General features: G+C 40.9%; 2 protein-coding genes across 3 annotated transcripts; one reads left to right on the forward strand and one right to left on the reverse strand.

The window, feature by feature from the left end:
* Positions 1–1,599: 1,599 nt before the first annotated feature.
* Positions 1,600–11,379, reverse strand: gngt2b (guanine nucleotide binding protein (G protein), gamma transducing activity polypeptide 2b). Of its 2 annotated transcripts, none has more exons than XM_021576262.2 (3): positions 11,159–11,379; positions 2,397–2,485; positions 1,600–2,048 (listed from the first exon to the last, which is right to left on the reverse strand). In XM_021576262.2, exons 2-3 carry the CDS (start codon positions 2,478–2,480, stop codon positions 1,920–1,922), a joined length of 213 nt encoding a protein of 70 aa, XP_021431937.1. In that variant the 5' UTR covers positions 2,481–2,485; positions 11,159–11,379; the 3' UTR covers positions 1,600–1,919. The 2 variants fall into 2 exon arrangements, with proteins under 2 accessions (XP_021431937.1, XP_021431936.1); XM_021576261.2 differs by lacking the exon at positions 11,159–11,379 and adding an exon at positions 2,979–3,159.
* Positions 11,380–11,461: 82 nt separating this feature from the next.
* tmem101 (transmembrane protein 101) lies at positions 11,462–16,241 on the forward strand. The gene is made up of 4 exons (XM_021576260.2): positions 11,462–11,637; positions 13,555–13,735; positions 14,085–14,231; positions 14,546–16,241. Exons 1-4 carry the CDS (start codon positions 11,507–11,509, stop codon positions 14,852–14,854), a joined length of 768 nt encoding a protein of 255 aa, XP_021431935.2. The 5' UTR covers positions 11,462–11,506; the 3' UTR covers positions 14,855–16,241.
* Positions 16,242–17,216: the final 975 nt, after the last annotated feature.

The raw sequence follows: 17,216 nt of genomic DNA on the forward strand, positions 1-17,216 counted from the left end.
TTTTCACCAGATTTGAACTTTAACCTGTTGAAATTTGCCTTAAAAAAATCTACATTTTACATGCAATTGAGCCTAACTTTGTATATCACCCAATCATTGTTTGATCTAGCACTTTTTCCATGTTGGCTGGTCTGCTATAAGGCCTGTGTCTGCAGTGCAAGTACTAACATACACTTTGACCCACTGCCACACACTAACAAGAGGATTCACAGATTACAGTAAGCTGTGTGTTTTGTTGCTGTTAAAGCAATTAGTCAATTGGTTGAGCTGAAGGTGCTCTCAGCTTCAGTAGTGAACCACTTGACCATTTACCCTTTTATATTATAACACTTTTGCAATTAGGTTGAAGTATTGGTTCAATGGTTGTGTTTTGGAGTACATTGCAATGTGTTTGTACAGTGGTTTCCTATATTATAACCAGACAGGTTCTCTAACTCTGACTGGTGCATTCAAGATCTTCATGTGATGAGCTGCACATGTCATTGTTTAAGACAAATGATCATTTAAAGAGTGAAAAGGTGGACTTGCACACCTTTTGCATCAGTTACCTAGTTTCCATATTCTTTATGCCAGAATTGTAAAGTATCACAGCTTACACATGAGATATATATATATATATATTACTACCGTTCAAAAGTTTGGGGTCACTTAGAAATATCCTTGTTTCTGAAAAAGCTTTTTTTTTGTCCATTTAAAATAACATCAAATTGACCCATCAGCAATGTCTTTGTTTCTGGACATTTTGAGCCTGTAATCGAACCCACAAATGCTGATGCTCCAGACACCCAACTAGTCTAAAGGAGGCAAGTTTTATGGCTTTTTTAATCAGAACAGTTTTCAGCTGTGCTAACATAATTGCAAAAGGGTTTTCTTGTGATCAGTTAGCCTTTTAAAATGATAAACTTGGATTAGCTTACACAACGTGCCATTGGAACACAGGAGTGATGGTTGCTGATAATGGGCCTATGCAGATATTCCATTAAAAAAAATCAGCAGTGTCCAGCTACAACAGTCATTCACAACACTTAACAACGCCTACACTGTATTTCTGATCAATTTGATGTTATTTTAATGGACAAAATGTGTTTTTCTTTAAAAACAAGGACGTTTCTAAGTGACCCCAAACTTTTGAACGGGTGTGTGTGTGCAGTTTTCTAGAGGGTGAAATTTGGTCTAAGAGTAGATGAAAAACTCTAAATGGAAGCCAGGGCTGAAGTACTGGTTATAAGCTAAGTACTTGGAGGTTAGGAGGCAGCTATAAAGTAGAGGCACAGAAGGCCCCCTCCTTGTCCTGACTCATAGATCCTATTGTACATTTACTAAGAACTACTGAGATTACTTTTACAGCTGTCAGGTATCACAGAAGAAGGTGAAGGGCATGTGTAGTCCCTTGTTTAAGTAAGACAAAACAGTGTCTCCATGGTGTGACTGTTGCTGTGGGATTCAATAGTCTCATCGTGATACTGTCCCGACTCCCGTAAGACTGTTCAAGTTTAAATGTGGATACTATAATTTCCATACATAGTATACATGTCAATTATTATACTTACTATACCCCAATATTTGTTATAGTTTCATCAAGCAGCAAGAAGACTAATCACAATGAAGGTGCTTTTAATTTAGCAGAGTAAAGTGAATAACACCACAAGATGAGCTAGGTAACAGCCTTACACACCTAGATGTGTTTATTTACAATTTGACAGAGACACAATGATATCAACAGAAAATATCCAGAGATGGGGAAAAGGGAAATCTGGCATCTTGTAACAATACAGCATCAACACAAATGTTGTAGTTGTCCTTGTCTCTGAGCTGTCTATCTGTCTGTCCAAATATCAGATTACATATGTGTTTGAATGCCCTCCACTGTTTCTCATTAAATCAAAATGTGTGGCTTCTTTTCCCTGGGTTTGTGTATTCTAGGTTATAATGCAGCCTCCCTTGTCTCCCTTGTAGGGGTTCTTGTCATCTGACACGCCCTTTATGAGTGGGTCGCCCTCTGTTTGTGCCTCCACCCATTCCATTGTCTCCTTGCAATTGACTGACACCTGGTGATGTGAAGAGCAAAAGAATGAGAATACTTTTCTCATGCAAGAGAATGCACCACGATTTCTTTGCTTGTTTTGTGGTTACATAAACAATGAAATGTTCACATTCATCTGCAGTACAACAGGAAATACAAATGCAGATTGTGTGCAGTGAAATAGTATTTAACTGAAAATTCTTACAAATGTTCATTTCACTCCTTGTAATCATCTTTCTATGAAACGTATATTGATTTATATCGATCTAAATCAAATAGAACACTGTTATACTGCCATCTTTCATGATAAATGTTCTATGATTTGGTAACATTTCACTTCAGATATGATGTAATATTGTAAAGAGATACTCACAGCTGTGCGTGTTGTGCTAACTTCAATCTTTAGCTGAGCCAGCTCCATTTGCAGGATTTCCTTATCAGACATATCACGAGCCATCTTGCCTTTGAAAGGAAAATGTACACAGAAAAAGGTTAGTAGGAAAACAGGAATAGATGTGTTATTTAGACAGCTAGAGAATCACTGGCAGATGAGTAATGTAGACTAATCCATTAATGTAGGCTCATCAATTCAAGTTTCTCTTTCACATACATCCTCAACATTTTCAATGGGGCGGCAGAGTAGCCTAGTGGTTAGAGCGTTGGACTAGTAACCGGAAGGTTGCAAGTTCAAACCCCCGAGCTGGTAGTCTGTCGTTCTGCCCCTGAACAGGCAGTTAACCCACTGTTCGTTCCTAGGCCGTCATTGAAAATAAGAATTTGTTCTTAACTGACTTGCCTGTTCAAACAAATAAAGGTTAACCAAAAAAAAATCCATATTCTATTGTTGCTCTAATTTTTGCACATTCATCTGGTAAAAATATTTACCTAACCAAAACGGACCATGTTAATCAGAAATAAAAGGAATACACAAGAATTAAAGTAACCCAGCTCTTACCTGTTGAATGGTGGGTATCCAACAGAGAGAGTCTTAGCTCCTAGGGGCTTGGCTATTGTAAGCTGCTTTCTGATAGACAGTAACTGCATTGACTGACTTGCTGATGGGTCTTCGCCTCACCCCTCTCCAGCTGCAAAGCTGATCCAGGTAGGCTTTGCTTTGGGGAGAGGTCGGTACAGGATTTTCACCAATCCTCTATGATCTAATTAAACAATCAAGGGGCTGTAAACCTCAGAATCCTCAACACAAGCACCATGAGCGGGATGAGACGAACACACATAACATCAATGTGTATGTACCATCTTAGAGGATTCGGACACTGAGTGGGTGGTATTGTCATAACAAGCAATTGGGTCCTGTGCATTTCAGGGGGGCGTCATAGGCTATCACGTAGAATGTCTGCATGTACTGAAACTGTACATAACATGTATGCAACTGTACATACAGTACCAGTCAAAAGTTTGGACACCGACTCAATCCAGGGTTTTTCTTTTTTTTACTATGTTCTACATTGTATAATAATAATGAATACATCAACACTGAAATAACACGTATGGAATCATGTAGTAACCAAAAAAGTGTTAAACAAATCAAAATATATTTGAGAATCTTCAAAGTCTTGACAGCTTTGCACACTCTTGGCATTCTTTCAACCAGCTTCACCTGAAATGCTTTTCCAACAGTCTTGAAGGAGTTCCCACATATATTGAACACTTATTAGCTGCTTTTCCTTCACTCTGCGGTCCAACTCATCCTATACCATCTCAATTGGGTTGAGGTCGGGTGATTGTGGAGGCCAGGTCATCTGATGCAGCGCTCCATCACTCTCCTTCTTGGTCAAATATCCCTTACACAGCCTGGAGGTGTGTTGGGTCATTTTCCTGTTGAAAAACAAATGATAGTCCCACTAAGCGCAAACCAGGTGGGATGGCGTTTTGCTGCAGAATGCTGTGGTAGTCATGCTGGTTAAGTGTGCCTTGAATTCTAAATTAGACATTGTCACCAGCAAAGCACCCCACACAATCACACCTCCTCGTCCATGCTTCATGGTGGGAACTACAAATGCAGAGATCATCCATTCACCTACTCTGCATCTCACAAAGACACGGCGGTTGGAACCAAAACTTTCAAATTTGGACTCAACAGACCAAAGGACAGATTTCCACCGGTCTAATGTCCATTGCTTGTGTTTCTTGGCCCACGCAAGTTTCTTCTTCTTATTGGTGTCCTTTAGTAATGGTTTCTTTGCAGCAATTTGACCATGAAGGCCTGATTCACACAGTCTCCTCCGAACAGCTGATGTTGATGTCTGTTACTTGAACTCTGAAGCATTTATATGGGCTGCAATTTCTGAGGCTGGTAACTCGAATGAACTTATCCTCTGCAGCAGAGCTAACTCAGGGTCTTCCTTTCCTGTGGCGGTCCTCGTGAGAGACAGTTTCATCATAGCACTTGATGGTTTTTGTGACTGCACTTAAAGAAACTTTCAAAGTTCTTAATGTTTCGTATTGACTGACCTTCATGTCTTAAAGTAATGATGGACTGTCGTTTCTCTTTGCTTATTTGAGCTGTTCTTGCCATAATATGGACTTTTACCAAATAGGGCTATCTTCTGTATACCACCACTACAACACAACTGATTGGCTCAAATGCATTAGGAAGGAAAGAAATTCCACATTAAACAACACACACCTGTTAGTTGAAATGCATTCCAGGTGATGAAGCTGGGTGAGAGAAGGCCAAAAGTGTGCAAAGCTGCCATCAAGGCAAAGGGTGGCTACTTTTGAAGAATGTCAAATATAAAATATATTTAGATTTTTAACACTTATGGTTACTTCATGATTCCATGTTATTTCATAGTGTTGATGTCTTCACTATTATTCTACAATGTAGGAAATAGTAAAAATAAAGAAATCCTGGAATGAGTAGGTGTCAATTTTTGACTGGTACTGTATATAATTTCATGTTATCAGATTTAATTCTAATTCAGCAAACCAACATTTCAAATATGGCCCTACAATCACATAGTCTATAGCATAAATAATAATACTTGTTTTGTCAGTTTTCAGAGGGAAATGGAAAAAGAAGTACCATAGAGCAGGTCAACAATTACAATCCCAGGCAGTCCCTGCGTCATTAGCCTCACTTAATGCCAAAGGCCCTTGGCATGCCACACATGGAGGTGAGCCCATGATTACACCACTTAGAGAACACTACAGTCTACATGAGGAGGATCTGATCTCATACACAATCCAATCCTTTCCCCGCATCTCTCTCTGTCATTCCAACCAAATGATGTCAGATCCCCCTGATGTAGCCTATGGTCTGCTATAATTAGTGTAATCATGGGCCCACCTCCATTAAGTCATATCCCAATCAAATGTAATACTGTTATACAACAAGTATTGATCATACTGTATCTAGGGGTGAAAGTAAGCCAGTTCGGTACGGCATTCCGGCAAAACAAATAGTGGCGGTACGCTACTATCGCAATAATTCCAACAAAATATCAAAAGAACTACACCATTATTTATCATTACCGCATGTCAGAGGAATAGTAAACAGGTGGTATATGCTCCAAAATATGATGTGGTTCGATAAGCACACTGACGCATAAATTGTGGCCAAATGTCATTACACTTTTTGATGTTTTGTGTAACAGATGTCTCTCTCCATTCACCAGTGTTTGGAGGCTGGAAATATGTTGCTGCTCCAGTTTCAACTGTTCTGCCTGTGATTATTATTATTTGACCATGCTGGTCATTTATGAACATTTGAACATCTTGGCCATGTTCTGTTATAATCTCCACCCGGCACAGCCAGAAGAGGACTGGCCACCCCACATAGCCTGTTTCCTCTCTAGGTTCCTTCATAGGTTTTGGCCTTTCTAGGGAGTTTTTCCTAGCCACCGTGCTTCTACACCTGCATTGCTTTCTGTTTGGGGTTTTAGGCTGGGTTTCTGTACAGCACTTTGAGATATCAGCTGATGTACGAAGGGCTATATAAATACATTTGATTTGATTTGAGTATCTAGCTTGTCTAACTATCTTAGCTGGCATGCCCGCTGGCAAGGTTGGTAGACTAGACTAGAAAAGCAAGCAATTACTAAATAAGACTCAAAGGAATATATCTTTCACCCATATTTTAGCAGAGAAGCATATTAAGCTTTTTAAAAAAAGAACCACAGACAGCTCAAGAGGTATGCTAAGATGATAAACATATTTTGGACAGAATTAAGCATAATGATTATGGCTCCAGACTGCAGGAAAAAGTTGTTTCAGGTGTTTGAAAAATGCAAAATTCTCTAACTTATGGCCATAGCTCCCCTCCGGACCACCCCCCCAGCTATCCTTATGTACTTTGTGCCCCCTCAGATTTTTGGGGTGCATGATGCCCCTGAGAGGTCCTGTAACAGGAATAAATTAAATCTACTTCCAACCTGACTGTATAGGATAAATAGTGAAGAACAACTAACTGTAAAATGCAATACATAATTAAGCTACAGTGCCTTTCAAGAACAAATGTAACACAGAATCAATAGCCAATAGCCAATATCCAATCAGGCATGTTATACATTCTAATGTTGACAGTCAACATATTACACTAATCCGGTGTAGCCTGGTTTTGCTCACTAGCTCTCTCTCTCTCACACTCTCTCACTCTGTGTGTCTTGTCTCTCTTTCTCGGCCATTGATCCCTGGAAAAGCCTTCACTGGCACTCGTTTCGCCCATATGACACTTCAGGATCTGGGTTAGTCTCATCCCCCCCAAATAGATTAGGCAGTGAAACCGACGTCACTCTGGACTTAATGTACCACAGGTGGGTCTGTCTTTCGCAGACATTCACCCGATAAGCCACATGGTAAGAGTTGAACAATGGACAAAATCTGTGAGGCAAAAGATAGGCCTACCACTTAACTGACCACCTTTACTGTAAACTGTGCTGCAGAGCCAGTTCTGAATTGGACTGTGTATTCCATTGTGCATTCCAGAGGAAGAATTTCTGTCGTAACTGAACAGCTGAACAATTTAAGTATGATATATTCTATTCATATGGATACCTCTGAATTGCTCTTCCACACAGTGTGTGAAATACAATAAAGTATTATGTTGCTTCAAATGCAGCAGAGCTACAGTGCATTATAACGCTTCCCCTCAAGTTTATTACTGCCATAAGGCAATTAAAACTATCTACGTTGGCTGTAATTTAGTCACTTCTCAGGTTGATTGGTTAATAAAGTTAGAGCTTAATCCCTATCGTTTCGCCGGTGGTAGTGAAATCAGGTTGATTGGGAATATTTGGTAAGAAGTGTATTCTGGATACCCTCTCCTGCTGTTATGTCCTTAAGCAGGGAACTTAACCCATAATCTGTTCCAGGGTAACTATGCCCAGGCTGACCCATGGGTCGTAGTTATTAGTGCACAGCGTAGCAAACGGTTCATGTCGCAAAATGTTTTAACGTGACAAACGGTTTCCGTTGCAAACAGCTTTGCTACAGTTTGCTTTAGTGTGCACTACTGAATACGACCCTGGCCTCCAGGGGCGCTCTGTTTTTCTTCAAGTAGATCCTTCTAGAACTTTGAATAGAACCATGATATTGGTTGCATGTTATCTGCCGCTCCAATTTCCGCAACAACTAAGAGCATTGAACAATGATGTATACAAACCCTGTGCAGCCGTCTTCATCGACCTGACCAAGGCTTTCGATTCTGTCAATCACTACATTCTAACATGCTGACCAGACCAGACACGTCACGTGTGCGAGCGTTGCAAAATAAATTTAGAAATCAATGTTTTTCAATTATTGCACCCACACTGCTCGCGGGCGCCAACGAGCGTCTGCGTTGCCAAGTGCTAAAATAGAAGTAATTCCTATTTCTGACGCAGATCGCTCTGCAAGTCCTGCCTCTCCCATCTCCTCATTGGTTTATTGAAGCAGGTACCCACGTGCCATCTCCTCATTGGTTATACCCACATGGGTGATTGAAAGACTAACTGTTTAGCCGGTTGTCGTGGTAATACTATGAAAGTGTAGATGCCAATCACCATATAAATTCAAAGATGAAAAAGCCTGGAATGAGGAGAGATGACTAGAAACGATTCGGTTGACCGTTTTATGTGTGGATTAATTGTCGGAGTAGAGGACCTTGTGCATTTCAGGTAAAATAACAACCCAATGTTTATACCCCAGGACAAATTAGCTAGCAACAGCAAGCTAGCAAAATAGGACAAATTAGCTATCAAGTGGAAGCTAACTAGCTAAATTGCCATACATGTTTAATGCTTTTCGACCTGTCTCCAAATTAATGTTATTGGTTCAGAGTTTGTTTTGATATATTTTAACCTGCGTGTCGTGATTGTGTTTGGTGTAGGGGGACAAAATACATTTATGCACGATAGCGCACAATGGCGCACTCGCGCAGCCGGTTTGGGTTCCATGTTATCAGCAGACTCAACAGCCTTGGTTTCTCAAATGACTGCCTCGCCTGGTTCACCAACTACTTCTCAGATAGAGTTCAGTGTGTCAAATCGGAGGGCCTGTTGTCCGGGCCTCTGACCTTCTGTATACTTCTGGCCCTTCTTTGGACACTGTGTTAACAAACCTCCAGACGAGCTTCAATGCCATTACAACACTCCTTCCGTGGCCTCCAACTGCTCTTAAATGCTAGTAAAACTAAATGCATGTTTTTCAACCAATCGCTGCCCGCACCCGCCCGCCCGTCTAGTATCACTACTCTGGACGGTTCTGACTTTAGAATATGTGGACAACTACAAATACCTAGGTGTCTGGTTAGACTGTAACCTCTCCTTCCAGACTCACATTAAGTAGCTCCAATTCAAAATTAAATCTAGAATCGGCTTCCTATTTCGCAACAAAGCCTCTTTCACTCATGCTGCTAAACACCCTCATAAAACTGACTATCCTACCGATCCTTGACTTCTGCGATGTCATTTACAAAATAGCCTCCAACACTCTACTCAGAAAGTTGGATGTAGTCTATCACAGTGCCATCCGTTTTGTCACCAAAGCCCCATTTACTACCCACCACTGCGACCTGTATGCTCTTGTTGGCTGGCCCATATTCGTTGCCAAACCCACTGGTTCCAGGTCATCTATATAAGTCTTTGCGAGGTAAAGCCCCACCTTATCTCAGCTCACTGGTCGCTATAGCAACACCCACCCAGGCACATGCTCCAGCAGGTTTATTTCACTGGTCATCCCCAAAGCCAACTCCTCCTTGTCTAGAATGTCATTTTACGCTGTAACATTTAAGATTTCCCTTCACTGGAACTAAGGGGCCTAGCCCGTACAATGAAAAACAGCCCCAGACCATTATTCCTCCTCCAAAAACCATTAGTTGGCACTGCATTGGGGCAGGTAGCGTTCACATGGCATCTGCCAAACCCAGATTCCCTGTTGCTAATTAGCATTTAGAATTTTTGAGTAAATTGAGGTGAATATATGAAGAATTTACTTTGTCCAAGAGACAATTACATTGCTAGCAAAATGTCACGCCAGGGTAATCCTACACGAAACACAGAACTTACAGTGCATTCAGAAAGTATTCAGACCCCTTGACTTTTTCCACATTTAGTTATGTTAACGCCTTATTCTAAAATTGATTGCATAGTTTTTCCCCCCACATTGATCTACACACAATACCCCATAATGACAAAGCAAAAACAGGATTTAAGAAATGTTTGCAAATGTATTACAATTTTTTTTAAACATATCACATTTACATTAGTATTCAGACTGTTTACTCAGTACTTTCTTGAAGCACCTTTGGGAGCAATTTACAGCCTTGAGTATTCTTGGGTATGATGCTACAAGCTTGGCACACCTGTATTTGGGGAGTTTCCGCCATTCTTCTCTGCAGATCCTCTTAAACTCTGTCAGGTTGGATGGGGAGCATCGCTGCACAGCTATTTTCAGGTCTCCAGAGATGTTTGATCAGGTTCAAGTCTGGGCTCTGGCTGGGCCACTCAAGGACATTCAGAGACTTGTCCCGAAGCCACTCCTGTGTTGTCTTGGCTGTGTGCTTAGGGTTGTCCTGTTGGAAGGTGAACCTTTGCCCCAGTCTGAGAACCTGCTCCAGAGCACTCAGGACTTCATCAAGGATCTCTCTGTACTTTGTTCCGTTCATCTTTCCATCGATCCTGACTAGTCTCCCTGTCCTTGCCACTGAAAAACGTCCCCACAGCATGATGCTGCCACCACCATGCTTCACCGTAGGGATGGTGCCAGGTTTCCTCCAGACGTGACGATTAGCATTCAGACCAAAGAGTTCAATCTTGGTTTCATCTGACCAGAGAATCTTGTTTCTTATGGTCAAAGTCCTTTAGGTGCCTTTTGGCAAACTCCAAGCGGCCTGTCATGTGCCTTTTACAGAGGAGTGGCTTCCATCTGGCCACTCGACCATAAAGGCCTGATTGGTGTAGTGCTGCAGAGATGGTTGCCCTTCTGGAAGGTTCTTCCATCTCCAAAGAGGAACTCTGGAGCTCTGTCAGAGTGACCATTGGGTTTTGGTCACCTCCCTGACCAAGGCCCTTCTCCCCCCATTTGCTCAGTTTGGCCAGGTGGCCAGCTCTAGGAAGAGTCTTGGTGGTTCCAAAGTTCTTCCATTTAAGAATAATGGAGGCCACTCTGTTCTTGGGGACCTACAATGCTGCAGAAATGTTTTGGTACCCTTCCCCTGATCTGTGCCTCGACACAATCCCGTCTCGGAGCTTTACGGACAATTCCTTTGACCTCATGGCTTGGTTTTGCACTGTCAACTGTGGGACCTTTTATATAGACAAGTGTGTGCTTTTCCAAATCATGTCCAATCAATTGAATTTATCACAGGTGTACTCCAATCAAGATGTAGAAACATCTCAAGGATGATCAATGGAACCAGGATGCACCTGAGCTCAATTTCGAGTCTCCTAGCAAAGGGTCTGAATAGTTACATTTTTTAAATTTGCAAAAATGTCTCAAACTTTTTACCTTGTCATTATGGGGTATTGTGTGTAGATTAAAAACATGTATTTTATCAATTTTAGAATAAGGCTAATGTAATAAAATGTCTAAAAGGGGAAGGGGTCGGCATACCTTCCGAATGCACTGTATATGAAGTAGTTCTAAAATTCCAGAAGCACAAATTAATTGGGAAAACATTATTGGAACATTACCTACCGCTAAGTTTTGTGGGTATTATGATGTGTCCACTGTGCCGTTTTTATAGAGCCTCCTACAATGCAGGAAATGGCTGCAGGGTGAATTTGGTGAAGAGCAACTGCAGAAACTTGCAGTCAACTTCATGGCATTTGACATGGTTTTTGTAAAGTTCATGCAGTCGACAAACCAGACAATTTATGTGATCCGCTTGGACGTGCGCATGCGGTGCTGCTCGTGAAAATGTCGTTACGCGGAGTCTACCTTTAATGTAAAATGGTAAACTTTTATTTTGAAAATTATCGAAAATTCTAGACAGGAAGTTGTAAAGTTTTTGCCCACTGCTGACGTAACACTGTAGTAACAATAATGGCTGCCCCTAGCAGTAGGCAAGTTCTCCGGCGCCTCTGTCAATTTGGCGCCTTTATTTTGACGCGATTTGGTTTCTGGAACTGCTTTACAATGCTGATGCTCTTTGCGGAGCGCGCGGATGTAAAAAGGTAAGCGCGGTGGATATGTATGTGAGTACGTTTCTGCAGACGTCGGCTAGCCGCTAATCGGCTAAACAGAGGGTTGGCTTTACAGCGTCACTTTGCTTGTTAGTTGAGCTACATTATTGACAGACATCTTTACTACACTAGTTTGGCTTTTCTATGCCAGGTACTGTTTTCTGGGTTATGAACGTGGGCATTTGGTTGTGTAAAAGAACATAGAACTACAAAAGCTACAACTTCCGGGATTGTGGGCCATCTGGCTCTAGTTATGGCAGGGTGATATTTCTGTAATCTTTAAATAGGAGTGCACCACCCTGTAATATAGCTGGTGGAGTCTCCAGTTACCTTACTTTGATCAAGTCATATGGTCTACAACTGTAAATATATAGTAACAGTGACTGCGTGGCATATCTTCTCACATGGCATATAAACCATTCATTCATGTATTATTGTTTTTTGCGAAGAATGCCAAGTCCTTAATATTTTAGTCATTAAGGAGATGCTTTATCCAGAGCGATTTACAGTTAGTGTATTCAGTTTAAAGTGGAGCTGACAGCATTTTAACATGAAATCGTATTCAAATCTGTTCATATACACCCTCAGGAATAATATTACATGTTTTTTTTTAAACATTTTCTGACAAGCCAGCACTATATGGTAATTTTCATAAATTCATAGAATGTTTGGGAATTACGTATAGTACAGCCTTTCTGAAAATTCTATAGCAATATAGAGTGGGAAGTGGCTGTTTTGTTTGGACAATTTAACAGACACTGCAGTGAATAAAACCTAATTAAAAACACCTGTCTTGTCCAGGACTGGAGTCTCCACAGACCAGTGTGCCATATCCAATCAGAGCTACAGTAGGCCTATATGCAAATAAACCATTCGCCACATGGGCCTGCCATCATTAACTTTGAACTGGATTGTGTGTTTACATGAAGTAGCAACAGAGCAACTTTAGATCATTAGAATGCATTCACAAAATACACCTGAATAGATTTCTTCAAATATATAAATAACACAGGAGTCCTCTTATATTTGGGAACTACTGACATAGTAAAAATTCCTTGTCTTCGGTCAGTTAGGATCACCACTTTTATTTTAAGAATGTGAAATGTCAGAATAATAGTAGAGATTTATTCCCGCTTTTATTTCCTTCATCACATTCCCAGTGGGTCAGAAGTTTACATACACTCAATTAGTAGCATTGCCTTTAAATTGTTTAACTTGGGTCAAACGTTTCAGGTAGCCTTCAACAAGCTTCCCACAATAAGTTGGGTGAAACTTGAAATTGGCCCTAATCAATCGGCCATTCCGATAAATCGGTCGACCTCTACTCATGATTACTGTTACTGATATCTAGCTGGCAAACAGTTGTGACTCAGTGTGACAGCTGAAATGAAGAACGCAATGTTCTTTATCTCCGAACATATTGCACAAGTTGACTGCAGGTGTTTACTTAAAGTAGCTACAATTATTCAAAATGTATTAAACTTCAAATAAATAGATTCAACGGTATTGAAAACCATCCCATGGCTTTTTCCAAATACCCCGGTGTGTGTATACACAGTAAACCACCCGAGACTACTGCCAACAATGCCTTACTGAACGTCATGGAATTGAGTCAAATATATACTATTTTTATAGCCTCCTCTTATAAAGTTGGTTTTGTAGCATAAACTGGAAATGTGATATTTTTGACTGATTATGATTGTATGTTTGTTTCATATCTGCAAAGTAGTTAAAACGCTGTCAGTTCCACTTCAAGGTAGCTAAGTGAGACAAATCATTGTCTTTGGAGGTATGAAATCATAGCTATTGTTAACCATGAGTGTAATCAATTAGTTGATTTGAACAATGATTTTTGAATATTTAACCATTTCAGTGTTGTAATATATGTGCTTTTTTCTTAATCTCCAGGAAACCTGACATCCAGGTTCCCTACTTGTACTTTGACATGGGGGTATCAGTTCTTTGTGCCAGCTTCATGTCCTTTGGGGTGAAGAGGAGGTGGTTTGCACTAGGGGCCGCCATACAGTTAGCTATCAGCACCTACGCTTCTTATATTGGTGAACAAGTGCACTATAGTGACTGGCTGAAGGTGAGTACTGCCTGTGAGGAGGAGTATATAGTGTGACAACTCCAGCTGAAGTATCCTGGGGGTAAGAAATGTTTTGTGGAGAGTGACAACTCTGTCTACATTGAGAGCTGTGCATTGTGTAGGAATGACACCACCTGTTGAAAGACAATAAATAGTGGGCTCTATTTAGTCATAACTTATTGTGGGTTAATACTGGGTGCTGGGCCCCAAAAAAAACGGACATGACTAAGATGATCCTATTTTAGGATGAATTAAAACATTGTGTTGAAGAAATGTAGTAAGTGTTTGCATCCCCCTTCACTACATCTCTAGGAATGCTCAACTGACCTTGTCTTATGTGATCCTGTAGGTAAGGATGCACTCCAGAACCCTGGCTATCATCGGGGGTTTCCTGGTCCTAGCCAGTGGTGCGGGGGAGGTATACAGACAGAAACATCGCACCAGATCGCTGCAGTCCACCGGACAGGTCTTCATAGGGGTCTACCTCATCTGTATGGTAAGACAAACAACCTACTTCAGTGAATTAGCTACAGTGTTTGACCTAGAAAGAAGCACTGTGATGGGAATCCCCTTCCTCCATCCTTAAAATCAATTACTGCAGACCTAGAAACCTGGATAGCAAAAGGCCTAGATTTTCCCTGATTTAAATAGCCCAGTGTCAAGTTTGACATTTGTGTCCTAATCAGATATGAGAGCGATAGAGATCAAATCATTGTACAACTAGGTGCAATAAACTGAATGGTGAGTCCAACAAATATACAGTAGCAGCCTAAATAACAACTCAATGCAGCGCTGTGTTCCCTCCACCAGGTGTACTCCCTCCAGCACAGTAAAGAGGACAGGATGGCCTACCTGAACCACATCCCTGGTGGGGAGATCACCCTAATGCTACTGGTGGTGCTGTTTGGAGTGCTGGCCCTGGCCTTCCTCTCTGGCTGTTATATCCGTCTAGCTTCACAGATCCTGGCAGTGGTCCTGCCCCTCATCCTGCTCTTCATCGACGGTAACCTGGGCTACTGGCACAACACACGCCATGTAGAGTTCTGGAACCAGTTGAAGCTGATGGGGCATAACGTGGGTATTTTCGGGGCTGTGCTGATTCTGGCTACAGATGGTTGAATGGAATGGACACCTTGGCAGACTATCAGAAGAGAGGCCAATACTTAACATGTGACTGAAGCTACATTTAGTGTTTCAAATGGCACCCTATTCCCTATATATTGCACTACTTTTGACCAAAGCTTTGGCCAAAAGTAATGCAATATATTGGGAATAGGGTGCCACCTGGTCAAAAGTAGTGCACTATATTGGGAATAAGGTGCCATGTGAGACTTATACAGTCTTTCTGGATCCTCAGATGAACTGATCCTCACTTACAGCAGGAGATAAATGGTGATTGGACGCTAATCCCTGCCTGACAGACAGCCATGTGGGTAGACCTTATCGTTAACTACCTGTCCAACTTTGCTTCTGCAGAAAATAGATATGAGCCCTGTTGAGTTTTTTTTATTTTATACTGAACAAAAATACATAACGCAACAATGAACTATTTTACAGTTCATAAATAAGGAAATCGGTCAATTCAAATAAATAAATTAGGCCCTAACCTATGGATTTCACAAAAGGGCTTTATTACAGACAAATACTCCGTTTCAACAGCTGTCTGGGTGGCTGGTCTCAGATGATCCCGCAGGTGAAGAAGCCGGATGTGGAGGTCCTGGGCTGGCATGGTTACACGTGGGTCTGCGGTTGTGTGGCCCGTTGGACGTACAGCCAAATTCTCTGAAACGATGTTGGAGGTGGCTTATGGAAGGGAAATGAACATTAAATTATCTGGAAAGAGCTCTAGTGGACATTCCTGTAGTCAGCATGCCAATTGCACGCTCCCTCAAAACTTGAGACATTTGTGGCATTGTTGTGTGACAAAACTGCACATCTTAAAGTGGTCTTTTATTGTCCCCAGCACAAGGTGCACCTGTATAATGATAATGCTGTTTAATCAGCTTCTTGATATGCCACACCTGTTATGTGGATGGATCATCTCGGCAAAGGAGAAATGCTCACTAACAGGGATGTAAACAAATTTGTGCACAAGTTTTGAGAGAAATTAGATTTGTGAGTATGGAACATTTCTGGGATCTTTTATTTCAGTTTTACATGTTGCATTTATATTTTTGTTCAGTATATTTAACTTAAATAAATTATGTTTGGAAACCTGGTATTTACATATGGCTATAGCAGATTTCAGTTTGAGTATTTGGGGGGTTATATCGTGGTTTAGTTGTCAAATGTTTTACTGCAATTTATGGTAAGAAATTAGGGGTAACTTGACATTTTGCATATTTTCTATCAAATAATAGAACTACAGTGTACTCCTTTTGTACCTAATGCAATATGAATATAGGATCATATTTATTTTTGAATATAATTTGTTTCCATTCCTGACGACATTCCTGAGTGTAGGTTGTCATACAACTAAATAAACAACTACTGGTTTGGTTTTGTATATTGTGTGTTCTGTGTATATTCACTTTTCACAATAGTAAATAATTATTTATCAATCTGTATTTTTATGCACAACGAAATCAGAAAGGACCTGACGGTTGTCATTAGTTACCACAGTAACAAAGTCATAAACCCGGCCTATTTCTACAATGTCTCTTAAAATCGGATTTTAAACCTAACCTTAACCACACTGCTAAACTTATGACTAACCTTAAATTAAGACCAAAAAGCTAATTTTAGATTGCATGCATTTTTACTACAGCCAATTTTAACTTTGTGGTAACTAGTGAACTAATGGACAAATGGTAGAAATATCCAGGGGTGTCATGTACCTCAAATCTGAGGGGGCACAAAGTATGTGAGGATGTCTGGGGGATGGTCCAGAGGGGGGCTAGTCCCCTCCACCCTGTTGGGAAGTTGGATAAAATAAATGTAATCCTGCTTTGTGGCATTTCGTGAAGACTGTTATACTGATTGCACTATGTGTTTTTGTGCGTGTAGATATGGTTGTCCTTGTTCGATAGAGCCATTATGTTTTCAGCGAGGTTCCTATCAGAGGATGAATTGATAAATATACAAGCTGACATTATTTCCAGTCTCTGAAAGACTACAACTCGGGTGGGTTGGTGCTTCATGCTCTGGCCACATCCCTCCCCCAAGGCTGGCTTTTTTGAAAGGGACACAATCCTTTGGGCAAAGCTGAAGGACCTGACCAGACGGCAATGACTTCAAGTAATTCCTTTCATCAACATGAATTTGACAAGGGAGCATTTTTTTGATGTTCTATTAGCTACATGGTGACATTTAACCATGTTTTAGCTAGAAGCTCATTTACAGCTAATGCCAGCACCAAGAGGGCAGATGACAAATACAGTCACTAAGTAAGTTATTTTTCCTGCAAGCCACCTGCTAGCTAACTAGTTAATCTACTGAAACCCACAGTGTGTATTGCTGGCTAACATACTACTGTGTAACA

This window comes from Oncorhynchus mykiss, chromosome 20, assembly GCF_013265735.2.
Source record: "Oncorhynchus mykiss isolate Arlee chromosome 20, USDA_OmykA_1.1, whole genome shotgun sequence".
NCBI classification, from domain to species: domain Eukaryota; kingdom Metazoa; phylum Chordata; class Actinopteri; order Salmoniformes; family Salmonidae; genus Oncorhynchus; species Oncorhynchus mykiss.